The sequence below is a fragment of the Ascidia mentula genome, chromosome 1 (assembly GCF_947561715.1).
Source record: "Ascidia mentula chromosome 1, kaAscMent1.1, whole genome shotgun sequence".
NCBI lineage: Eukaryota > Metazoa > Chordata > Ascidiacea > Phlebobranchia > Ascidiidae > Ascidia > Ascidia mentula.
Window position 1 is genome coordinate 5,199,851 of NC_138566.1, and position 24,311 is coordinate 5,224,161.

Consider the following 24,311-nt stretch of genomic DNA (forward strand, 5'->3'; position numbering starts at 1 on the left):
AACCATGAAATCTTCAGACCGAAATTTCAAGTATATTTTTGTATCATCTTTGTTGCCAAGCGCGCAGCACAAAAGTGTTATTATCTTGGAAGTTTCTTTTGTTTTTGATATTTGTACGCACTTTTTCAGCTATCTCGCTAAAAGTTGTATGCGAATACCAGACTGCCTTGGTTCAGTGCCCAGGAAGTCTCAAAATATCGGTGATTGATGGCTTCTACGGCAGGAATGATTACAGCACGTAAGAAGTTCATTTTAAGTTTGAAAGGTCACCAACACGCTTTGCTTCTGTCCTTGCGAGCAATTTTATATTTGCCTTAACTAAAGACAAAAAACAATTAAGCTAAAGACAGCGTTTTGAGGTGTACGTCGCGTTTCAAAACGCATCGACATTTTTCCAACTTAACGCTAGGGACTGCAAATGTTTTGATGTCATGGCAGGTCGTTATTTGACGTCAGTGATCAATATCCTTGGCCTTTGTACCCACAGCCGCCCCGACACGAACCCAACTAAAGCGACTCGTAAATAAATCATTAAACGATATTTGAACCATCATAGCAGATAACAAATGAGGTAATTCATCCAAATAGCTTCCACTAGCTTTCATAACGCAAACACATTGTGTCAAACCGCACACTTGATGTAAGTATAGGCGGGTTTTAACGTGAAATTTGTTGTTGATTTCAGATGTCCCGGCAATGTATTCACTCTTGACTGCGTTAGGGCTGGAACACTTACTACTCTCAAATCTATTTGCGACGGTCAAAATTCGTGTACTTTAAGGGGCGACAATGGAGTCTTCGGTGATCCATGCCCACAAACCAACAAGTACATCAAAATGTACTACCAATGTGTGTAGTTGATCTTGAAATAAAACTCATTCAAATTACCTACAACGCTATCAAAGTTTGGCGGGATTACCCACTTGCGTACGGATGTATTGAGAACACAGTTTTCAACGAGATATGACATGCGTTACTATCGGCTGGACGACAAAATAAGCAATCTGGATGATTCAGATTAGACAAACCTTGCGCCCGGTTGATCAAATTTTTGGAGATGATCGTTGTTAATTTGCATTTTTATGGCACAGGTTTGTCTAAACACGTTTCACCATGCCACTAATAATCCGTATTTAATGAACAAATAGGCACGTTTGGTTGCGAAAACTAAAGTATACGAAAATAGACACGCATCTTAGATATAAGCACATATAAGCATGTAAGCAAGAAGATATTAAGTCCCGTCAAATCGTGTCGTCAAAACGATTTTCGACAACGTATTATACGGTATTGTTTATGTGTGAAGATGTAACCTAACAAATGCAATAAACCGTTATTGTTGAATAATTTGTTCCCTGGGATCGCAGACAAGGAATTGTAACCAAGCTGGATTAGCCACATATAAGCGTTGTAAAATTTGGATACAAGCGTAGGAAAAGACGAGATTAAACGCCGTCGAATCGTGTGCGTCAATGGTTTTCAAGCGCAGGAAATCATGCATCACGGTATTGTCGAATGCTTTCTGCAGCGCAACCTCCGGTCACAAAAGCGTGGCGCCTATCAATTTCATATTAATTCATTACCGCTCAACTCGGACGTGACCACGTGTTCCGCTAATGTAGTTGGTTTTCTCCATTGAATCCTGGTATAAACAGTTGATTGTTGGTTAGTCTATGCGTCTGTATTTGTTTGTTTTGCGGCGTATCACATCCCGTTTGTTTACAGTAAAAAGACAAAGATGGTTGTTTTCGAAAAAATCGACATCTGTTCGTTTATATCGACATGTGACTAAACATCTTGTTAGTGAAAAACCTGACCATCATTCCTTTTAATCAAACTATTTCATTAGTAGTCATTTCAATTTAATTGGTTTTATTATATTGTGATGCTCATCATTACAAATCCCTCCGCACGTCACAGCTTAAACATCATCTATGCCACTGAAAAGCGATAGTTTTGATAACGCTAGGGTTAAATGCAACGTTTTTTTTTTTTTTTTTTTTTTTTTTTTATTGAAAAAGGCTAAGCAAGAAGACAAAAAACAATGGTTAAACACAATGGCGAGAAACAGCAAAAGAGAGTCAAGTTATTTGGGTATATGCTTCAAGCAGCGTAGGACCACTTTCTTCTGTAATAATTCGTTTCGCTACGGTATTTTTCACTGGCGATGTTTAGTTCTATAGATCTTGTTTTTTGCAACATATTCACAAATTCTGTTATTGTTGGTTTCCTCTTACCGTATTTGCATCGATAAATCACAAATCTGGCACAAAGAAGAGCGCAATTTAAAAAGCATTCGAAAATATTGTTATTTTCATGTCTACCAAACAGTAAATGCGCACGAGAAAAATACAAAGGTACACGAAGTTTGGCGCTTAGCCAACTGCATACATTTTCCCAGTAATGTGCTGCAATAGGACAATTTACAAATAAATGTAAAACCGTTTCCTCGGCATTTTCGCAAAAGACACATGAACCTGATTCTATAAACTTCAGATCTTTTAACTTTTTATTGGTCACAATGGCCCTGAGATTTAGCTTAATTTGAAAACTTAATAATTTAGTTTCCACTGTAGCTTGCGGTATATTTTTATATATTTGCCTCCAAGGTACTCTGTCATTGACTAAGGATTCCCACACAGCTTGTGCTTTGGGTTGAATTATATTGGCGGTTTGAAGCCACGAATACAAAGCCTTTGTGCTCTCGCAATGTGTCAAGATATTTTTTAAAACGTCTGTTAGGTTTTTATGTGAAGGCACTGGTCCATAGTCCCACTCCTCGGGCATGCATGCTATAAGCTTGAGAAACTTAGTGAAATCTGTTGTACTTGGGTCAAGACTAAATTTTGTAGTAAGTGCATCATATTTCAAATATTCCCCATTGTGGTCTAGTAGGTCGTTGTGGGCCATTACTCCCGCGTCTATAAATTTTTCGAAATAAAAGGGTTTACTGCGTTTTTTTAATGCTTTGTTGAGCCAGAGAGGTCTGTTGCATGCGTGGTCGGGGTTTTTGCTCAGGATTGATTTCGCAATGTTTATGATACAACGGAGGGTTCTCAATGGGATGAGGCTCCTCAAGATTGTACTTGATGGGCCGACCGTCGCGTTTAAAAGTGTCTCCAATCTGTTTGGGTGTAAGGATGGAGTTTGAAGACCCGTTATATTTTTTGTTTCCTCCCAAAATAATTCCCTGAGCGCTTTAAATTTTAGAGCCAACATATAGTTCTCAATATGTATCATGCCCGCCCCGCCGTTATCCAAACTTTTACACAGGTTCACTCTTTTAATTCGTTCCCAAGATGAGCCCCATATAAATTTAAATAAGGCTCGGTCGATTTTACAAATGCACTTTTTTGGGATGATCACTGGTAGGACGCACAGTTTATATGTCAATAGAGGTATAATGAGACTCTTAGCTATTGTTATTTTGCCGAGAAGGGGTAATCCTCTGGTCGCCCAAAGGTTCATTACTATGTTCGCTTTTTTTAGTGCCGGAGAAAAGTTTAGTTCGATAAGTTCCTCATCTTTGTATTTTGTGAGTGGTATTATAACCCCCAAGGTACTTAATAGATTCCGAGGGCCATTGAAGACCATCCTTTTGAAATGGTTTGTGATGGTTTGAGCGATTTGGACCTATGAAAAAGGCACAGGACTTTTCCATATTTACTTTGCAACCTGTCATTTCGCCGAACTCCTCTAAAATTTGAAAGATTTTGGTGAAATCCGCATCAGAACCTTTAGTAAAAACGAGTGTATCATCCGCAAATAAGGATGTTTTGTATTCTTTGTCGTTTAGTCGTATGCCTTCAAAATCACCCTGTCTAAGCGCAGTTGCTAGGCATTCGATGCAGAGCACGAATAACGTTGGGGAGAGTGGGTCTCCCTGTCTGACGCCACGTTCTATGTCAAAAGATTCTGAGAGAAAGTTGCTATTGGTGACTCTCGCAGAGGCATTTTGGTAAAAGCATTTAATGAGATTGACAAATCTGATTCCGAACCCGAACGCAGAGAGAGTTGCGTAGATAAATTCCCACCTTAAAGTGTCAAAGGCTTTATAAATATCTAAAGACAGTACTGCCCCAGGAACGCGGTAATGGTCCGTACTGTCAATCATGTCGAACAGCAACCGGATATTTGTTCCTATATAGCGGTGTGGAAGAAAGCCGTTTTGGTCGTTGGATACGATATCGTCGATAACACCGCGTATTCTTGTGTTAATCACTTTGGCGGCGATCTTATAGTCAACGTTTAGCAGGGTTATTAGGCGATAATTTTGGGCCTGTAAAAGGTCTTTCCCTGGTTTGGGAATTAGGGTGATGAGTCCTTCAGATTGGCTCGCGGACATTTTACCGGTTTCAACCGTAAACTTCCATGCATTTAGGTAGACCAGTTTGATATCATCCCAAAATATCTTGTAAAATTCAACCGGGAAGCCATCCAAGCCTGGCGATTTGTTTTTTTGCATGGTTTTAATCGCATTTAAAAATTCCGCTTCCGTTGTCTCCTCATTCAGTTTTTCCGCTTGTTCGCAAGTGATTTTTGGCAGCTCGAGCTTTTCTAGGTTACTTGTCAGCAGGGTGTTTGGAGTCGAACATGGAGGTTTCTTATACAGGTGGGTATAAAAGCCAGCTAGGTTATTCAGTATTAATTTATGGTCAGTGGATATAGTCCCGTTGATCAATAATCTGGAGATGGTTTTTTTTGCGACATGTCGTTTTTCTAAGTTCAGGAAGTATTTTGTGTTTTTTTCTCCTTCTTCTGCCCAACGTACCCTACTCCGAATAATAGCACTTTTTGTTTGTCGCTCTAAAAGGGTGTCCAAGTTTCCTTTAGCTTTTGAAAGTGCTTCGACTCGCTTCTGTTTATCGTCCCCTTGTAGGTTGGTTATCTCAGTTTCCAGTGACGTAATTTGCTTCTCTAAGGCGTTATGTTTGACGGTTAATTTGCGCTTTAGTACGGCCGCAAATCGGATCGACTCACCCCGAATTACTGCTTTTAATGCGTCCCATCTGGTGTGGGGATTTGTGTCTGTTTCTGGGTTTTCAAGAATGAAGTTGTTGATGACTTTCCTGATTGTTGCCCTGTATTTTTCATCTTTTAAATGCATAGTATTTAGCTTCCAGTAGCCCCTTTCTTTCGGAGATGGGTTTATTGCAACATCTAAGGTTAGCACACTGTGATCTGACATAATTCCTGGGACAATGTCAACGTTTACTACGTCGCTAATTAAGCTGCGATCGACAAGAAAAAAGTCAATTCGTGATAGTGACAGTGGCGATTTCTGAGTGCGGGAGAATTTTTTTTTTGAGGGAAATTTAAGTCGAAAAATGTCAGTAAGATTCGAGTGTTGCATGTAGTTTTGTAAGGCCTCCTTTGCTCGTTTGTTGGGGTGATGGGCGTTTCCGGTTTTATCAAGTCTTGGGTCAAATGCTAGGTTAAAATCCCCCCCCATTATAACTGGCGCACCAGAAAAGTTTGACAGTTCTGCGAATAGGTTGTGGAAATATTCTGGGGAGTCGTTGTTGGGTACCTAAACATTAGCTAGGATTATTGTTTTGGAGTTAATTTCTATTTCAGCCAAAATGAATCGGCCATCGCGATCGGATACGGTGTTTTTTAACGTATAAGAGAGGCCTTTGTTGAACAGGATTCCTACTCCCCTGCTGTTCCTATTGCCATGTGACCAAATAGCTTCCCCGCCCCATTCTAGTTGCCATAATTTCGCGTTGTCAGGACTGGAATGGGTCTCTTGCAAAAAAGCAATGTGACACTTGCGACGCAAAAAGTTAAACACCGATTTTCGTTTAATAATCTTGTTTAGGCCCCGAACATTAAAGGAAACAATATGGGACGCCATTATGACATTATTTAATATTTTTTCAGTCCAATCTCGATGTCCCACTCAAATTCCATGCCGCACGGACAACGAAAGGGTTCGCCAGGGTTTATGAGCTGCGCAAATACTTTGCCACAGTCACAGTTAATTATTTTATGTTTACACACAGCATTACAACAATCAATGCTCAGCGTTGACTTAGGGACGCGATTCATCGCGTTACATACACATATGATAGAGTACCTTTCGCATTGGATACATTCGAAGGTGCCCTCCTCCTTTCGGAATTCTGGTTGAAAGTCCTGACAACATGGCATAAGCCGCATTGTGCTTCGACATGTCGGACATTTGCAGACTTTACTCCCCACTTCCACAAGGAACAGTTCATCTCTGCAACATTGTACCGCCACAGTCCATTCTTTCGAGCATCCCCAGCAGCGTGTTGATTTAGATTTGGAGGTAACCAAGATTTCCTCTTTACATTCTGGACAGTTCAAGGAAATTACGCTTTCGCAAAGACTAATTGACTTGCTTTTAGGCAGGTCTTCAGGGCTTCTTGTTGGTCGTTTTCTGGTGGTCCGCTTATCGATGGGCGTGCTTGCGTGAGGTGATTCCGTGGCTTGGAACTCATCGGTCAAGTTGTAATCAGCTACAGTGTTTGGCACTTTGGCACTATCGCCCTTTGGGCTCTTATCAGTTGTAGTCGCAGCTTTCTTATCAGGTTGCTCCAGACTTGCACCTGGTGCTCCGGGATTTTTGTTACCTTGCTTTTGCTTCAATTCTGATGTGTTTGCACGTTTTGATGGCTGAACATTTGCAAGCTCTGGGAAATCCAATTTACGTTTTGGGCAAACGAATTGTTTGTGACCCTTTTCCCCGCAGTATTTACAGGTTGCTACCTGACCATGGTAGGTAACATAAAATTCGCAGTCCAAAATTCTAATGTAGCTTGGGATTGGGTTATCTTCTAGGTCGGATACGTTCATTGTGGCGATACGCATGCCTGAAAGCAAACCTTCTCTTCCTTTACGATGTATCATCTTGGAAACATTCCCATATTTTTTTGTCAACTCTTCTGCGATTGCCTGGTTTGGAAAGGGTATTGGAACCCATCCTACAGCGACATTAACTTTGTCGCTTTCATAAAGTCGTAGGTGTTTTATCCCTTCTAGGGTACTAAGCTTTGCATATAGGTCGAGCACATGTTCTCTAGATGTACAGGTGATGTCAAAAGAGTTTCCCCTCATTTCAGCTATTCCAGTAAGCTTTTTGATTGAGTACTGTAGATTATTAAGAGTTTCTAACACATTTTCTCTTTTCAAAATGCCTTCCGCCTTCAAACTTAGACAGTTTGGCCTTCTCCATTCGGCCGACTTTTTATATGCTACTTGCGCGTAACTTGGCTTTTCTGCCATTTCTCGCACGTCCGCACACTACGCGTGCTACAGGTAGAATGATTAAATGCAACGTAATTTCTGTTGATAAAAATTAGAAGCTTTAGCAGCCTCTAGTGATAACTTCAGATTATTTTGAGTGCCACATGGGGCGCTATATATCAGTTTAATTCAATTTATTCTTTGGCACAGGTAAACACGACAAATGAAACATAATAAGGACGAGGGGACGGTGATAACCGCAATTGGTTGGTCCTCACTTATATATATAGGTATGGAAGATGTAGCACGACAGTGAGTAATTGGCGACATCGGTCACAAAGTCGTCTCATTTATCAAGCTCGCAATCAGTTTGAAACCGTTTAGAATCACGTTATCAATCGAAGCAACGTCATCTTAACCATTCAGTTTCTCACCATATCGACTTTAATGCAATTGTGATTCCGCGTTGTTCTGGCTTGTTACATCTGTAAAAGTATCGCAACAATTTGACATAATAATGCCATGGAGGACCGATTGTACATTATACATTGAATTAAGTGGTGTTGGTACACTAACTTTTTATCGGCTATTAGGATTTCGACATCGTCTGCTGTGTTTCACCCTTGGCGACTTTACCCGGGAAAACCCCCGTTTGTTTCCCCTGTGGTTCGGTCGTCGCAAGTCAGGCAAGACACTGGGCGTGGTAAAAATTTCGCAACCAAGCATTTTCTACTGGTTACGGCTGCTTTGTGGTTTCGCTTTTAAATGCTGAAACGCTTATGTCTGTCTTATGCGTGGATTTGCTGGATGGAGATTTTGAAATTTGGACACAAAATGCCGAAAAAGTTTTGTCCACAAGTCGTTGCAGGCGACTGTTTATTTTCCACCAAGAACACCAAGTGACTCTTTGGTCGCAGAAAGGTCGTATCAAAAAATAACAACGGTTGAAGAACGGCGCCGAGCCGATAATGTATCTTTAAATAACAATTAACAACAAATTTAGACCGCTTGAAACTGAATAGTTGCTTTTCACGATTGTTTTAAGACGACATGATTTTCGCCGAGAAAAAAATTTGCTTCACTTGAATCTACAAAAAGAAAACGCACCTTTGAACAAACAGTTAAAAAGTTTTATCATTGTAAATTATATTTCAATTAATTCACTCCAAGGTTTTTTGCACCGAAGTATTATTGACCACATTGGCGAAGTAGTATAATTCGGGTCAAAAATAGAGCATCAAAATGTTGATAAAATACAATGGTGTCGCCTTAGCTGTTACCCTAAAAACGTGAAAGACCGAAACGTGTTCCCTTACTATTCTGTAGAATGTGGAACTCAATCGGAGGAAGAAGTCTTCCGCTTATCGATATAGAAGCTGTTACGCTTTTGTTTGCCAGTGGGTTTCCTTTTAGTTTTCCAAAACGGACGGATAATTCTTTTGGAAGACTGCAACGGATGTCGAGGAATTCGTAGATGGCTTTTTCAATGTTCACTTCTCCACTCGAAAACGATATTGTCAAATATTCATCTTTTTTCCTGCAGGATAAAACGCTCCTTTTAAATTGCATTTAAATGGCAAGTGCAGGGGTGTAACTCATAACCGTCGCTCCCGCCTTTGTGTGCAGTGGGATGCATTGGTCACTGGTTGCTGTGTGTGTTCTTTGCAACAACTGCAAAAGCATTGCGCCACTTCCCCATGAAACTACCCAGGGGAACCCCCTAATACTAGTCCCTGGTGTTCTGCCTTAGCAAGTCAAGCGTAACTTGAGGTCATGAGAAAGGTCGTCAGTCTGCATAAGCGAATTCACCACACGCAATGGTGAAACTGCATTGTGGTAATGTATTGTTGAATATAAGGGTTAACCACGAACTATTTTTCATTCGGGAGTTATTGGTTTACAGCCAAGACTGTCTTAAAAATTTACTTACTTCAACTTATAAGATGGCGACCTTATAGTTTCAGCTGGTAGAATTTCAGGAGCTGAACCACTTTCCACAAGTTTCATCAGAAAAACGACATTGTCATCAACGTAAGTCGGAAAGGAACGCTGGGTTATTATGAGTTGTACCTTCTGTCTGTAAAAGAAGATACCCATTTACACAATGACTGTGTTTACCTTTTATAAACCTGCTTGACTTACCTGGGTTTCACACACTTCATTTTCAAGCATATACGTGTGTCCTATTTTGCACATTAGCTCAAATCTAAAAACACACAACATTATTAGGTTTGGAAGGCATACGATTTGGTTTTAAAGAATTATTGAGTAATATGCCTGGCAGCATTAGCAACAAATTGAATTATTGGTGCTTTACATAATGCACAGTGCATGGACATGTCATCTGACAATTGTGGGAGTAAAACAATACATTCACAGACTTGAGAAGGACTTATACGAAATACACAAGACACGAATAAACTTCACTCTAATTATTCTGTTCCTTTGGCACAATTAAAATACAATATTTCTGGCACCAAGAGCAACGAAACAAAAACTATACGGTTAACACACGCACTTGAGCGACGGAAAAGAACGTTTTTAAACCAATTAAAGCTTATGGCGACAAAAGTTTCGTAACAGCTTCAACAAACGTATAAAAAACGGTTGCACTGGAATAGACTTAAAACAGCTTAAGTAATATTTAATTTTAATTCTTTTTGCAGGTTTTCTGTTAAAAAATTTGTGTTATGAAGAAAATTACGCAATTAACCATAACCATAATTTAGCTCTCCCGCCAGATGCAATCGAAGATAGCGCAAAACAGATTACATTTTATGCTAACGGGATCGGCTATACAGCTTAGAACCATCAGCGGTTATTGTGAAGCATGCCCCTGGTAAATGACAAATATCTTTTAAGTAGGAATTAGAAAATTTATTAAAGCAAGTAAGAATATTATAACATGAGGAAAATATAATCGCTGTGACAATCAGAAACAAGTTGCCTCAATAAAGCGTCGCAAGGAAAAACAAAGAAACGATGATTAGTGATAGCGCACTGCCAGCAGCAGTATAAAGTGATGGTTGAATAGTGAAGTGAAACGTACCGCACAGCGTTAAGGAAGCGAAAAATGTCATTCAAACAACAGGAATAAGCGCGTCAATAAAATCAATGAAATATCTCAATCTGCAAGCAACCCTCAATAAAGACCCTCGAATACCGCCCAACAAACCGATCAAAAAATGCGCGGTAGACTAAGAAAAGTCACAACAGGGTACGGAGTGGCATCGAGTGGAAAGATAACATTAGCAACTTAAAAGGTGGATAAATGAAAATAGAAAAGATATTATGCAGTTTTGAGTTGTTAGATTTTCGAATTTTCAATTTCGTCATTACGTTTCGAAGTCTGACATTTTCTTCCATTTCCATTATGTCAGTACACAAAAACGTCACCTCTGTAGTCGCTCCCTGGTATGGACCACCTGATTAACTTGTTTTTCAGCGTTTCTCCTTCCAGGCTTTTTACTTTCACTCCGCCACAGTTACGGATCATTTCCCCGCTTAATTCCACTTCGTCACTCCATAAAATCACTTGCACTGCTTTCCGCTTTCTTAAATAATAATATTAACGTTTTAGGATTCGGACGATTGACCATCACTTATTATTGGTCGAACCTGTATTCACACGGTCGAGTTAGAAGATAAGTTGCAATTCACAAACTAGGCGCATATTTTACTTGATTTTGGCAAGATATAGAGTAGTATATTTGAAAGTAGTTACCAGTATAATTAAACTGTGCCATAACACTGCCCTGAGAACAATTCATATTTGCGTTCATTGCACAATGGCGCCAGAAGATCAATAATCACACGAACCCTGCATGTTGGCATTCTGTTTTAACAGATACCCCACTTCTACTTATTCACCAGCAGTAATTTCATCAAACTAAAAACAACGTTCTTACTGCAAATAAACTTGAGTGGTCAGCAGCGGTGTGTGGGGCAGAACGTACGACCTCTTGACGTCACGAACTTTTCGGACGTCAACAAACAGAATGTTGACGTCATCGATTCGCAAAATCCCGAACCTCAGTGACATAACTCTCTTGCGGTTGGCCCGCTTTCCCAATCTGCATAGAGGTTAATGTGTTGTGGTACGTTTGACCCAAATCTTAATAAAACAAGACACAAACAAACCTTTTCCCGAAGAAGTTGTTCAAAAAGCCGAGTAGAAAATAGTTTACTAAAATCATTTCAACGTTGTAATCTTGAATATATATTCTATTTTTTAAAACGAAAAAACGATACAAGCAAATACCTGTAACAAACGTTGTTTACAAACCGCTGACCGAACTAGCAAAGTTACATTTTATTGTGATGTACTACAACAAATCTAATATATTGCCTAACAAAGAATATCACGGCACAAAAATACATCTGTATATTGCCGTCGAATATTCATCACTGCTTTTCTGGAGCAAGCACAAGCGTACATACTTTGAAATCAGCGCACAACATCGGATCCGTCTCGAGTCTGGTTTCGGTTTCGCAACGGCAAAAGGTTTTTCAACAAAGTTGTTTTTTTTCGCGCTTGCTCGACGGCACATGGAAAGGAGTGTTCAAGTACTGGTGGCGCCAACGTTGTTTTGGGTAAAAACCTCAACGGAAATGCCACAGATGGCTTCGGGGTCAAAAGCGCCATTTGAATATTCTAGGGGGAAAACCCGGGGGTTTTCAGGTGTATTGGTGCACAGGTGCCCCAGGGTATGTTGAGCTTCATCGGCGTTGTGCATTTAAGGAAGACTTTGTAAAAGTTTTTTTTTATATATTATTTTTTTTTACAATTTTTTGCATCTGAGGTGTTAATCTAGCGGCCCACTGGACAATTCGTCCCGTTTTTAAGCAAAAGGAACGCTGAGTGTTTCTTTAATTGAAGAGTTGTTCGATCAAATAAAACCTGGTTGAGTAAATCAAGTCCATAGCATTACATAGGTTTGACGCTTGTGCATTTGAACTGTTTTAACGTCATATGCTGTACCGAACCTTCGACATTGTGACGCATTTATCCCAACAAATAGGTCAACCGAATTTAAATATACCAAGTGATGTTATGCAGGCCTATGTGCACAGTGTTGGTAACGATACCGTTTCGGTCCAAGGGCCAGATATTATTACAAATTTGACATGAGGGTCAATTGACATCACTATGTGAACCAATCTTACACTGTAACAAACATTTGAATACTATCGGACCGAAAACTAAAGTCTAATAAAATACAATTTGCTGAGTGACACAAATTTAGATCAATTCCTGACAGGCCGAATTTAAAAACCCAACGGGCCACAGTTTACCCGCGTCTAGTTCAGTGCGTCAAAAGCACGGAGAAAATGGAAGGGACAATGAGAATTCCTGATGAGTAGTCACTATGTTTTATTTCGTGAAAATTTCAAAGAAAATTGGAAAAACGTCAGCAAATATAAATACAAATAAGAACAAAATGGAACGCAGTCGATTTTCTAAAAAAAAAAACGAATTGAAACACAAAAAGGGAAAATATTCTACACTCTGTATATTCTGAAATCGGAGTAATGCGTTTCCTGCTTCAGACAAACTCTTTCTTCTTTTGCCAACACTGCAATATAAAGAAAATTATATTTTTTCAAATATTTAGGTTTGTCTTAAATCAAGGTTTTCCAAAGCCATCAAATTCAATGATAATTTTTTTGTCATATTGCCATGCGTCAGGGATCTGTGGACCCTAGTTTGGGAAACCCTGTTTTAACATACATGGAAGACATAATTAACTTAATATTTTTATAAAAATTAAGGTAACAAGTTCTAAAATTTTTTTCTCACTTAAAAGGTCAAAGAAAAGTTGAGCTGCTACAGGCTTGGTTGTAACACCAGGAGGCGCAATCGAGCTAAACATAATTCCGTTGTCACCAAGATCAGCCAACAATTCCCCCAACAACCTGGAAATGACAATAACCGTTACTCGCTACACATTAAAATAAGACTTATTGAAAGAAATTTTTGCATGCATTGCTCAAACATATTTGCTTTCAATCAAAAACCTAAAGACTTTTCTAGTGCTCATTGGTTCTGAACAAAAATTCCAAAACAGCCTTTAAGGCTTGTTTATTTTATAAAACCTAAACTACAATGTATTGGACAACACAAACTAAGGAATGAGGCAATTAAATAAGCAAAAAATGGACTTTTCATGAGAAAAATTCCAGCCACTGTGAAAATTGAATTTCTTTTGGGAAAAGGTAAAAAAAACTTGGCACCTGCTTTGGTGCTTGTTAATCATTCCAATATTACCACAACATTTAAAAATTTTGATCGTACATTTAAACCAAAAAAAGAAATAGTGTAAGCTGCAGACAGATGGCCACTGTTGCGACCTAAAAGGTCTCATCAGTGCAGCTGGTGTGACTTTCAGACGACTTTGCTGACCAAAAAAGAAATGTTATCACCTGGGGGGGGAAACAACCTTTGGCTTTCTCATACTTTCTCCACTCGAGCCCAGATCAACTTCTTCCAAAAAGCTTGGCCGCTTTCCAGGTCTAAAACACATGCCGTGTTACTTTGCAAGTTAAATGTTACAAACAAAATGAACAGATCACCATTCAAAAATACTACAGTAGACTCACAAGACTGACTCCACGTTTTCGGAGTTGTTGATCATTGGATGCTCAAAGTCTAAAATAACACAGTAGGAATTAAGAGTAAGCTGCACCACACTAATTATCATTGCTTATTTGCTTCTTTAAGATTGCGTTAGTTTCACACTTATAATAAACATTTTCAGCAAATTTGAAACAATGCCACATCAGAGTCAGTTTAACCTACATTATTGTAGGTCAATGCAAATTAGAATATTGTAATACCGGATTGAGTTCCATGGGTGATGTCCAGTCCTGAAATTTTGCTGACATTTCTTTGATATTCCAGGCTGTCCACCGTCAACTGCGAAAATAAAACATTGCTTGTGATCAAATTCAAAAACTTTTACATCAAATAATGCTTTGGGGCTGTGGCCTACTCTTTTACATAGCAACGGCATAATCATGCCTAACAAAAATGATGCATTATCTATAAAAGCTACAGAAGCAAGATTGCCATATTTGTCAAAAAGTTTGTCCAGTTTGATCTACGAATGTAATTGTATTAATTAACTGTTTGTAACTTACATCTGGAAGGGTATCTTCAAATTTAGGTCCATCAATCATCTCAGTGTATATATCTTCAGGATGCTCAAATTCTTTAAGAAACTTATTTTTAAACTTCATGATACTGGTACTGATTACATTTAAAAAAACTGGGCCAACAGAGTATATACTGATTTACGAACATTAAATTGTAATTGGATAAACAGCATATATGGTTTTCATATAATTTTTTTTTCAACATCAGTAGAATCCTATCTTTAACATCTTTCCCCTTTTATCCGACTGATTTTTGTAATATACCAAATGTTCTTTTAAAGTTACCTAAAGTGGGGAACATTGATATTACATGAGATTCACCTTCTTTCATTGCCTCTTTATGAGCAGAGAACGAATGCTTGGGCCTCGTTTTCAGAAGATTTTCTTCTATTTCACGAGCTTGTTGGTTAAATATACGTGCAGGGATGCTGAGTGCTTGAACACTATGCAGTCTGTCTTTGTTTTTTGTATGCTTGATGTTCGAACACAAAAAATAAAACCACATCTAATCATCTTACTCTTCACAATTAATGTTTGAAATAAAAGACTCATTTTTAATGAAAATAAAATGTGTTAGACTGAGCCCAACACATGTCAAAAAACTAACTAATCCAAAAAAATTAATAATAGTAAATTAAATTTACCAAGTATTCGTCCATTTGATAAAAAGAAGTGCCAGAAAATATTTTTCCAGGATTTGCGAATAGTTCCTTGGCAGTGGCCATCTTCTTGGGTTCCTCTAAAAATCCCTGTGAAAAAAAATCTATTCAACTACAGTAGTAGGCTTTATAATATTTAATAGATATGTGATAATTTTGAATACATTAAATACACACAGTTCCACAGTAAGCTAACTCCCTAAAAACGTAACACAACCTGTGCTATGTAATCTTCAATCTTGGTGTTAACAGTCCTGAGCTGATTGCGAATTTCATCTGACGTAAGCTCGGTTTGTTTGTCAAAAAGTTTAATTTTTTTCTGTTTTTTTACACTCTTCGCTACATCTTCAACTGGCTCTAAAATAAGTTCTGATGTTGCCTGCAAGTAAAGCATGTGTCTTTATGCCGAGAACACTTCTGCAGGAAAACTATGGTGTACCAACATTGGATGACGACTTTGAACTTTGGACATCATGTGCGTCACCGGCCTGTCTGCTTAAATCAGGATCCTGAGGTGGGGAAACTGTTGCCTGTTCTGGTGGTAACGTTTCGGTCCCTGGAACTTAATAACATGTATTGGTATTTTAGTCACTACAAACAAGGTTCTGTCTGGTTTCTTCACAAGTGTTGGCAACACAGCACAGAAATATTACATGTCTAAGTATACAAAGTTACTCCAGTGCTCTAGAAAAGTAAATTGTGACATTTGTCATCACAATAAAAGGTTACCGAATGCCCCAATTCTGCATGAATACGACAGTAATGTTTGAAAAACAGAAAAATATTGTGCAGGCAATAGAAAAGTTAATCATAATAATTTAGTGCTGATTAGCTAATTACATAACTTGTTATTTATAGGTACATGCCAATTACCAATTATCCATACAGCCAAGCAACAATCATAGCTTGCTGTAAGCCAGCATTTCTCAACAGGTCCATGGATAAAAAAATACGTCTGGATAATTAACTGTGATCTGTTATAATTTCTACAGAACATCGTAGGGTAATCGGACAGCTGAATTTACATCTGTGCTACAGGTCCTGACTAGCTAACAGCTAATATTTGTCTGGACATTTTTTATTGCAGACCAACTAAGCTTTGGTCAGATAGTATCTTATTTAAATAAAAATAAATTAATCTACCCTCTGGATCAACAATTGGAACAGCTAACACTGAATCATCAACTGATGTTTTCCTTTTTCTGTCTTTTGTTGGTGTCTTTGGGACTTCCTTACTGAAATTAACAAAAAAGTCTAACCAACATTTTACAACAAAATAATGTATTTGGCTCTATGGAAAAAACACATGATATTGCAATTATGGCCTCTTCATGACTAACATATGACTTTCTAAACCTGATCCTTTCGAATTTATCAAATACAGCTCCTAATTAACATGTTAACTATGCTTTTTCCATTTTAGCAAAGAACCAGGTACCATGCATTATATTTGATTACACTTGTTTGCACATTTTGATTTTAACATTCTGATAGACTCACGGTATAGGGGGAAGAGTGGATGCAAATGGTGTTTCTATGTTTGTGGTTTGAAGGCCAATTTCCATAAAGCCTTTATCCGTGTCTTTGCCGAAACCCATGAAGTTTACAAAATCAGGATCTGGTTCATCCACTACTGCTCCATGTCCACCATCAAAGGTAAAATCAGTCTAACAAGTAACAACACCAAGAGGCAATTAGAATACATACATACCACAAAACACTTTTAAGACAGCTGCAGACAGGGTGTGTACACACACTGTTTTGACCTGTAAGATCTCATCAGTGCAGCTGTTGACAGTGGACTTTTAAGACATATATACCACTCATGTAACATGATTAAAACTGGGTTTTCAAAAGAACTATATATATATATAATTTTTGTTTAAGGATAAAAATTATTACAAAGTCACATATTGCCCTGCAGAATACTATTTAAGTTTATTATTTAAAAAAAATGAATTTTAAACACACTTGTGGTATTCAAAACAAAAGTTATGTAAATGATTAACACTGATTACGAAAGTTACAGTGATTGCTAGGCCTGCATCTGTAGTTTTGGTTAGATCTCAATATTTGAATTTTTGAAATCAGTTATTTAAATAAATATTGGTTACATATATAGAAATATACATAAACGTTACCCACCATGTGGGCTGGCAGTTCCTCAGGTAGTGTAATTGTTGAAATATCTGTGACAACATGTTGCTGTTTTCCCTGTTAAAGGCATTGGATTATCTCCAGACTATTTCTACACAGTGTGATACGGTCCTACCTCATCTCTGACAACTTCTTTCAATGGTATTGGGGCAAATTCATCACATGGGGGACCACTGAACTCACCAAATGTTGGATCATTCTGCAAATAATTTTCAGGCACAGACTGTTGTTTATCATACGATTTTTGTTTTTTTGTGTCTAGGTCGATTGACAGAGTGGAAAGATGTGGACGATATCGCGTCAAGTTTTGAAATGTCAAATGGACTTCCTCTGTAAACAACAGCATTACACAACAAAGTCTGCTTGTGTCTATATATATATATATATGTTTACTATATAAACTGGAGACTTGCAAATGGTAGACAACTGTTACTCCAAATGCAAGCTGAGCAGAAAGACGGAGAGAAAACCCGGCAATTGTCATCATGCCACCAGTAAGCTTTGGCTTGAAGTGTTTTTGTAGTTCGCCGCTACAACAAAATAAAGTATAGGCCTATATATATATAACATATATGTTATGGATATAAAATGTAAATACAAAAAAGTGGGCACATGTTTCCTGATGTTGTTGCTTTGAATAGTAATGGTTTAATTTAAGACACAGATGATTGTTTTGCAACATAAATATAAAGTTAAAAGCAATGGAATGTGGGTATAGGCTATTCAATAAATTGAGATTGAATCAAAAAACAATATTTGAACAGAAGTCAGCAAAAATCAAGATTTCATCATATAGCGTGCCAAATTTCATTTTGTTATGTTATCTTTAAAATATTGCTTTTAGGTTATTTGGGAAACCGTTAGCTAAACTTGCTTTTAAAACATACCACGTTTCTTCAACATTTTCGTTTTCATATTGACGTTTTTTTAGTAAGTCCTTTTTAGTGGCAGCGAGCCATATGACCCCAAATCTTCCGTTTCGTGCATGTAACACTTCGTCCGTGAAAAACATTGCAAAACTTCTCTTGCCTTTAATGTGAGCAACAAAAAATCGCTGCCTGTCTGTCTGTAGTCTGATTTCTTCTCTGATATTCTAAAGTTATTGAAAGCAAATTTCCCGCCAAATATTGTTTTGTCCGATGAGAAAAAAAAAAAAATATTTTTTGTCGTATTTTAAAACACTGGTTGTTTTCCATGTTTAGCCTGACTTACAATTATATAAATTTAAAATAGTGTCACCTACAACGTTTTAAAGAATGGAAAGCCGCAAACTTGAGAAAAGAGTATTGCTTTGCGGAACTGCAAAAAGTAACTGTAGTATTCTGCAACAAGCACTATAATTTCAACCCTGCTCTATTTTTAAAAAAAGTGAAATCGATATTGACCAATGCATAAAATGAAAAAAATCAAATCATTGCACACCAGCATTGGAAATTCGCTCTCATATTAATTGAAATGCATTCTCCCAATAACATACATGTACCAGTTCAAAGAAAAGCAACCAGAACGAGCAGAATTCTTAACCAATCCCCATTGCCGTTGAACAAACGAAACCTTTCTCGCTTTTCGTCACCAAAATCCACTGATTGGTTATTGGGTCAAATTCCTCGACAGACGTGGCTGAGGCAGATTTTCCTAATTCGCTGCAAAAATCCGAAAAAGTTGAAATTTTTTTTTTTTGTTATTGTGTTATTTACGCCCGTATGACCCATTAGGTGTCCACGGGACTGTTTAGGAAACTCTTTAACACTTGATTTAGTGTACCTCCCAACTGCATAAATCTTTCCATTGCAGGAACACAAAACTCTCAGTTGTTTGGTCGTTCCAGGGGACGGCAAACTGCACCACACGTTAGTGCACGGGTTGTATTTCTCAAACGATGCTTTCGGCTTGAGCGACTCTGCACAAAGCAGTAAGTTTGGTGTCACCAACTGGTTGTAAAATATGGATCGCATTCAATAATATTTGTGAATCTCAATTTGATTGGCCTTGATTTATCTTTTCGGTAAAAAAAAGCGCAAACACTCGTAGAGAAATAAAAAATAAAAAATAAGTTAATCGTACGTTGTGAAAAAGTAGAGCAAGCACAAAAGTTACAGCAACTACATTCATGTACCGATTGTGTATATTTCATCATTGAACTCAGTGGCGTGTATCACTCCCTGTCCGTTCATCATTTCCGCGACCATTTTCCACCGCCTGCTTTTCGTGTTGTAACACTCAACTGACCTCAGCTGACCGTTCTTATTTGTCCCAGCAATGGCAAACAGGAAATCTGAACGATGGATGGCAGTGAGAGCGTCTTGTGGCATTTTCTCTATCGCAATTTTGTGCGTTTTTTAAAGTGTGTGGTTGACCAGAGGGAAGCTAGTTGACAAAAAAAGTTTACAAAACTTTGAACGGTTAGGTTGTACACGAGCCTTATAGATTCTGATAAAGAATTCCCGACCTGCCTGGCTACATCAAACGTTTAACATTTTTTCTACTATAACACCACATCCAGGCTCTAAAACGTTTGGATCAAAAAGACACCGCACAGAGATTTTACAGGCCCGCTAAAAGTGTTTAAAGTGAAATGACTAAGTTCTTAAATTGTGTATTTCGAAAAGCAATACAAAAGTGTTACATTCGCATTAGATTATAGCTTCAGGCTATAAATGCTTGTTAATTGATTCTGGGAATCATTCCCCATTCTGTTGCAATTGGCCCTGACGATTTCCACCTCACATAACTATATCTTGTGTGTTTTTTTTTATAAAGACCGAGGATGCTTTTTCTTTAAAGCGAATGAAAGTCTCTACAGGGTGTTCACACTATTTCGACCTGTAAGGTCCTATCAATGCAACAGTTGACTGCAGCTCTCAATGAATCTTATGGCTCTTTATGTACATACACCGAATATATTTGTCTTTTATACCAAGACTGACAGATATTAAGCTGGAAATATTGTTTCTGTGATTGTGCTACAAGCTAAATACATGATTTTCGTTTTTCTTACTTTTTACAGCGACAAGCACATGGTGAGCTCGCTTCACTTTCGGTTCAGGGAAAAAACTCCATTCCTCTTCTTCGGGGTCATATTTCTCGGCGGATGAGAGGAAGGTGCGACTGGACCCGAACCCTCCAGTAACATAAATGGAACCTATAAAGTGGTAAGAGATTACACTTTTTTCAGGATTATTTGAACAAAAAAATGTTCAATTAATTTATTTGTTCTTGCAATGCAGTAGTCCCTAAAGTTTCTTCACTACTGACCGGCTTAATATAGGCATAGTTTCTAATAACTGTAGGTAATACTAACGTAACTCATTCAAATGAATATCTGTAGGCGCTTATGTTGTACAATTGTACCGTACTCTAATCATGTCTCCACACAAAAGTGAAGAAATTTTTTTTTCGGCGGGGCTGGGTAACCATCGGCCTAATGGAGACCAGGTTTTTGGTTGTTGTCAACAAATTAACTTTTTTACACTACATGTTCAAACCATTTGCGCATGTTGCACTCGCCGCTTGCCGACTTTCAGATAAAGGAGTTACCCATCTCCAGCCTTCAATGGGATTGTCCAGGTTCAGCTTTTCCACGTGGTTCGTAACTTTGCCGGTATTTTTGCAAACACCCCCGATTACGTAAATCACGTTCTTCAATTTCACCACCGCGGCATCGCATCGGGCACTTTGCCTGACCTGTAGGTAACAGGGTTTAGAATGTATAAAAGTACCACGTCGTTTGGAAACCATTTTCATATTGACATGTAATATTTTGGTATCTTATTTAACGTTTATATCGCTACCATGCACTCCAAATACCAATCGGCTATATATGCTGTTTTATAAGCACCAGCAGTAAGGAAATTAATTTTAAATTGCACAATTCTGTATACGCACAACTTTTACTCACCGAAAAGTCTTTCCATAACTTTTGCTTGATGTTAAACATTACAAGGCGGATGAAGACGTCATCAAATGCAAAGAAATGCGACACGATAGTTTTTTCTGCAAGTAGGTAATTTTTAATGTACAAAATTTTGCTCACCAGGTTTTCGTTTTTTAAACGCGCATCAAAAATATTTTTTGAAATAAAATGTTTTATGAAATTCCTGTTGCTGCCAGGCATATTGCAATTAAAAATGTTTTAGTTTAATATTTTTAATACGGTGCTTATAAACTAGTTTCACGAATGATTTTATGGGTTCCAAACCAACGTCATACAAAAAACTTGAAATTAAACTGAAATATAATACAAAGATACGCCTCCTGAAAATGATCTTGGGCCGTTATATTGTTTCGTGTTTTCGGTCGTTTCATTGAAATTACAGACAAATGACTGACAAACACGAGGAATTTTGATCAACGAGTTTAGAGCAAAAACGTTTGGCGAGTCCTTGTAATTTACCGTGTGAGCCCGGGATCCTTTCGGTAAGTTCGTCAATTATGCGACTTGCGCAATCTTTCGATGAACGAACAAGTTCCTATGAGAGCAAAAAAGTGGGCATAAAGTAACCATCACTATAATTACCAACATCTACATAAATATTTTAATAAATAAACCAAGTTAGGTGTATAAAGGACCAGCTTTTGACCTGTTTGGTCTCGTGTTTCTGTTTTGTGGTGACTATAAAACGGTCTTGCCCGTCAAACGGCCTGTCATACCGATCCTCATTCAAACATGCAACTCACTCAAAACACGCGATTGTCTCTATTGCTCATAAAAATGAACTTTTTTAATAAATCTGTAAGTTAATAGGTTGTTATACCAGCTTTGCTATGTCGCTTAGATACGAATTTGAGAGTTCTCCAATCTTTAGTGACGAAAAGAGCTTGCACAGACAGTCTTTTCTTCTCGACAAATCCTGATTTACCCACGAAAAAAGGGCACGACCGAGCATTTCTTCATCCACATCCTGGGAAATGAACATTTGAGTACTAACATATGGAAAAATAATGCTGGTTTGGAAGTAGGTTGTTTGTTTTTTGCTACCTGTACGGTGCGTCATTTCACAAAAAATCCCTCAGTTGACTTTATATCTCATTTACTTTAGTTGATTTTGTTCGTATGAATTTAAATGTGTGCCGGTCAACGTTAAATATCGACGCGGGATAAATATAGTATCCCACAAAACGTTCCTTTAATGTGGGAATTACAATCCTCTTGCGCGTCCTAATTTGCGCATAAAAATGGCAATTTTTGCTGAACAAGTCTGCACACACAATAAATAAATATTTTAACAATCAAACACTTACGTCAGCCCTGTTGTTCTGCAGGATACACAACAGTTCATCTTCATCTAAGTGTTGAAATACATTACTGCCCATGATTGACGAAAGGTTTTGCGTTATAAAACTTAAACTGGCATCCATTAAACCTTTCATCTCAAACTTAACCGCACTTCTCCAAACCGTCACACAGTTGTTGTTGTCTAAAGAATCGCTCAGTTGATTAGCGATTTGATGAACGACCTCTGAAAAGTAAACGGTCCAGATATTTATGCAATGTCCCGGCAATATAATCTCATTCACTTGTTTCAATACAAGTACTGTTTTTGGATGGCTTTACGTTCGAAATTTTAGTATTAGATTTCACACGAAAATGCACATCGATTGTCGGACAATATCAATACAGTAAGCGTTGTAAAGCTGTGTGTTTGATAAAATACAAGTGCCGTATTTACTCGATTGTAAGCCGCGGCTTATAAAGTTTTTTAACTTACCGTTTGTGCGGCTTACAAACGAGGGCGGCTTATATTCGAGGGCGGCTTACATTATTTAATGTCACGCCGATATTTTGTCTGCGCTGTGTTTTTTAATGAAATTTACCATTAACTCGCTTCATCGTACCAATACGTTTTATCGCCCAAGATTGTCTGCGTATCTCACAATTTTAAACGACAGATTTGTTGACTATTATTGTTGTAGGGCACCTAAGTTTGTCTTTAACATTAACGTGCGGCTTACATTCGAGGGCGGCTTATATTAATTTTTGAACACCTTCACATGCGGCTTACAATCGAGGGCGGCTTACATTCGAGGGCGGCTTACAATCGAGTAAATACGGTACTCAAAACTACGTACTCGATAGCTTCATACTTTCAACCGCGTCAAGTAGTTCAGTAACCAAATCACCGATGTTTGAAATAAATTTTCCGGTGTATATAAAGTTAAGTATTGCATCAAAAACAGTCGCACTTATTCCAGAAAGGTGTAGCGTTGTCTTGCCATGCTTTTCGACCTGCATATGTTTCTGCATTATAAGGTCGCATTAGACAAACTAACGTATAAACGTGCAGTATAATTTTTGTCTGTAAATCAGGGGTGAACAACCCAAACAGTGATGTGTGTCGTTGTTTCACGGCACACAGTTTGAGAAACAACCAATGGCGCTCCAAATTTGGCTCACGTGCCATGTTTGTGTACCCATGTTGCAAATATATGACATTTGCCCTTCAAAACAAGTCAGAAAATATCCACTCACGTTGCTGCTCAAAAGCTCAGCGAAATGATCCGAGTAAACGCCCAACACACACTTGTGCACAGGAAAATACTGAGCGCCAGCCTTAATTGTGACGTCACAGAAAGCGCGAGACATCTGACGATCCCTGGAAACATTTTCAACGCGGTTTTAAAACGTCAAAAGAATACTGTAGGATGACAATACAATTTGCATTTAACACATCAGCACTAATTTACACAGGAACCTTACTGGTTGAGCAGGTCCAACAGTTGTCCGGCATGCACAAGATCCACCTCGTTACGTGGTGTTTGGGGAACTGTCGCCATTATTTCTTCTTCATTTTACGCTGCTGGTTGAACTCCATACGGTATACAGTGAAATCAACTGAAAGCGTGGGCAACAAAACTCGTATTTAAACCCGTACAAAGCTGCTATCAGCATTCAATCGACCGAAGACCCACCGATGTGAGGAACTATTGCTACTAAAGTTTTGCTTTTGTTCTCCGAAACGAGACAGCGACACACTCCAGATATCGAACAATGAGTTTCCATTGTTGACAGAAGATGTATTGTGTTCGTTCCAACCTGGGTTGATGACGGAAAAAAGGGTCAATATTTTACCACAAAGCGGATTCGTTTTTTATATCAAATACATGTTGTGTTGTTTGCGCAGTGCTGAA

General features: G+C 38.2%; 3 protein-coding genes across 5 annotated transcripts; all 3 read right to left on the bottom strand.

The window, feature by feature from the left end:
• Positions 1-7,375: 7,375 nt before the first annotated feature.
• On the bottom strand, positions 7,376-11,538 carry LOC145904754 (uncharacterized). 2 transcript variants are annotated; one of them, XR_014402725.1, is made up of 7 exons: positions 11,353-11,538; positions 11,121-11,285; positions 9,355-10,766; positions 9,143-9,289; positions 8,529-8,749; positions 7,789-8,300; positions 7,376-7,697 (listed from the first exon to the last, which is right to left on the bottom strand). XR_014402725.1 is itself a non-coding variant. In XM_082992395.1 (6 exons), exons 3-6 carry the CDS (start codon positions 9,372-9,374, stop codon positions 8,242-8,244), a joined length of 447 nt encoding a protein of 148 aa, XP_082848521.1. In that variant the 5' UTR covers positions 9,375-10,766; positions 11,121-11,285; positions 11,353-11,538; the 3' UTR covers positions 7,376-8,241. The 2 variants fall into 2 exon arrangements, 1 of the variants encoding a protein (XP_082848521.1); XM_082992395.1 differs by having other exon boundaries at positions 7,376-8,300.
• LOC145895911 (uncharacterized) lies at positions 10,589-18,787 on the bottom strand. The gene is made up of 19 exons (XM_082984713.1): positions 18,667-18,787; positions 18,071-18,276; positions 17,577-17,713; positions 17,299-17,513; positions 17,155-17,240; positions 16,527-16,682; positions 16,170-16,261; positions 15,470-15,588; positions 15,244-15,405; positions 15,012-15,116; positions 14,689-14,839; positions 14,353-14,423; positions 14,050-14,128; positions 13,813-13,861; positions 13,636-13,725; positions 13,013-13,128; positions 12,719-12,788; positions 11,121-11,285; positions 10,589-10,766 (listed from the first exon to the last, which is right to left on the bottom strand). Exons 2-19 carry the CDS (start codon positions 18,193-18,195, stop codon positions 10,589-10,591), a joined length of 2,166 nt encoding a protein of 721 aa, XP_082840839.1. The 5' UTR covers positions 18,196-18,276; positions 18,667-18,787.
• Positions 18,364-24,076, bottom strand: LOC145906583 (kelch-like protein 24). 2 transcript variants are annotated; one of them, XM_082994035.1, is made up of 12 exons: positions 23,881-24,076; positions 23,653-23,776; positions 23,253-23,409; positions 22,425-22,642; positions 21,938-22,084; positions 21,577-21,652; positions 21,082-21,176; positions 20,669-20,867; positions 20,182-20,325; positions 19,300-19,458; positions 18,948-19,083; positions 18,364-18,826 (listed from the first exon to the last, which is right to left on the bottom strand). In XM_082994035.1, the coding sequence occupies exons 1-12, from the start codon at positions 23,955-23,957 to the stop codon at positions 18,703-18,705; spliced, it is 1,656 nt and encodes a 551-aa protein (XP_082850161.1). In that variant the 5' UTR covers positions 23,958-24,076; the 3' UTR covers positions 18,364-18,702. The 2 variants fall into 2 exon arrangements, with proteins under 2 accessions (XP_082850161.1, XP_082850154.1); XM_082994028.1 differs by having other exon boundaries at positions 23,253-23,421.
• Positions 24,077-24,311: the final 235 nt, after the last annotated feature.

Coding starts and splice junctions, on each gene's coding strand:
- LOC145904754 (XM_082992395.1), bottom strand. CDS start 9,374: ATGAAGTGTGTGAAACCCAG. Junction 9,290..9,354: donor ATGAAGTGTGTGAAACCCAG/GTAAGTCAAGCA, acceptor CTTCTTTTACAG/ACAGAAGGTACAACTCATAA. Junction 8,750..9,142: donor TCGCCATCTTATAAGTTGAA/GTAAGTAAATTT, acceptor TTTATCCTGCAG/GAAAAAAGATGAATATTTGA.
- LOC145895911 (XM_082984713.1), bottom strand. CDS start 18,195: ATGTTTTTCACGGACGAAGTGTTACATGCACGAAACGGAAGATTTGGG. Junction 14,424..14,688: donor TAAAGAGGCAATGAAAGAAG/GTGAATCTCATG, acceptor AGTTTCTTAAAG/AATTTGAGCATCCTGAAGAT. Junction 13,726..13,812: donor GAAAACGTGGAGTCAGTCTT/GTGAGTCTACTG, acceptor CATGTGTTTTAG/ACCTGGAAAGCGGCCAAGCT.
- LOC145906583 (XM_082994028.1), bottom strand. CDS start 23,957: ATGGCGACAGTTCCCCAAACACCACGTAACGAGGTGGATCTTGTGCAT. Junction 21,653..21,937: donor TAAGCGACATAGCAAAGCTG/GTATAACAACCT, acceptor TTGCTCTCATAG/GAACTTGTTCGTTCATCGAA. Junction 20,326..20,668: donor GAGTGCAACATGCGCAAATG/GTTTGAACATGT, acceptor ACCACTTTATAG/GTTCCATTTATGTTACTGGA.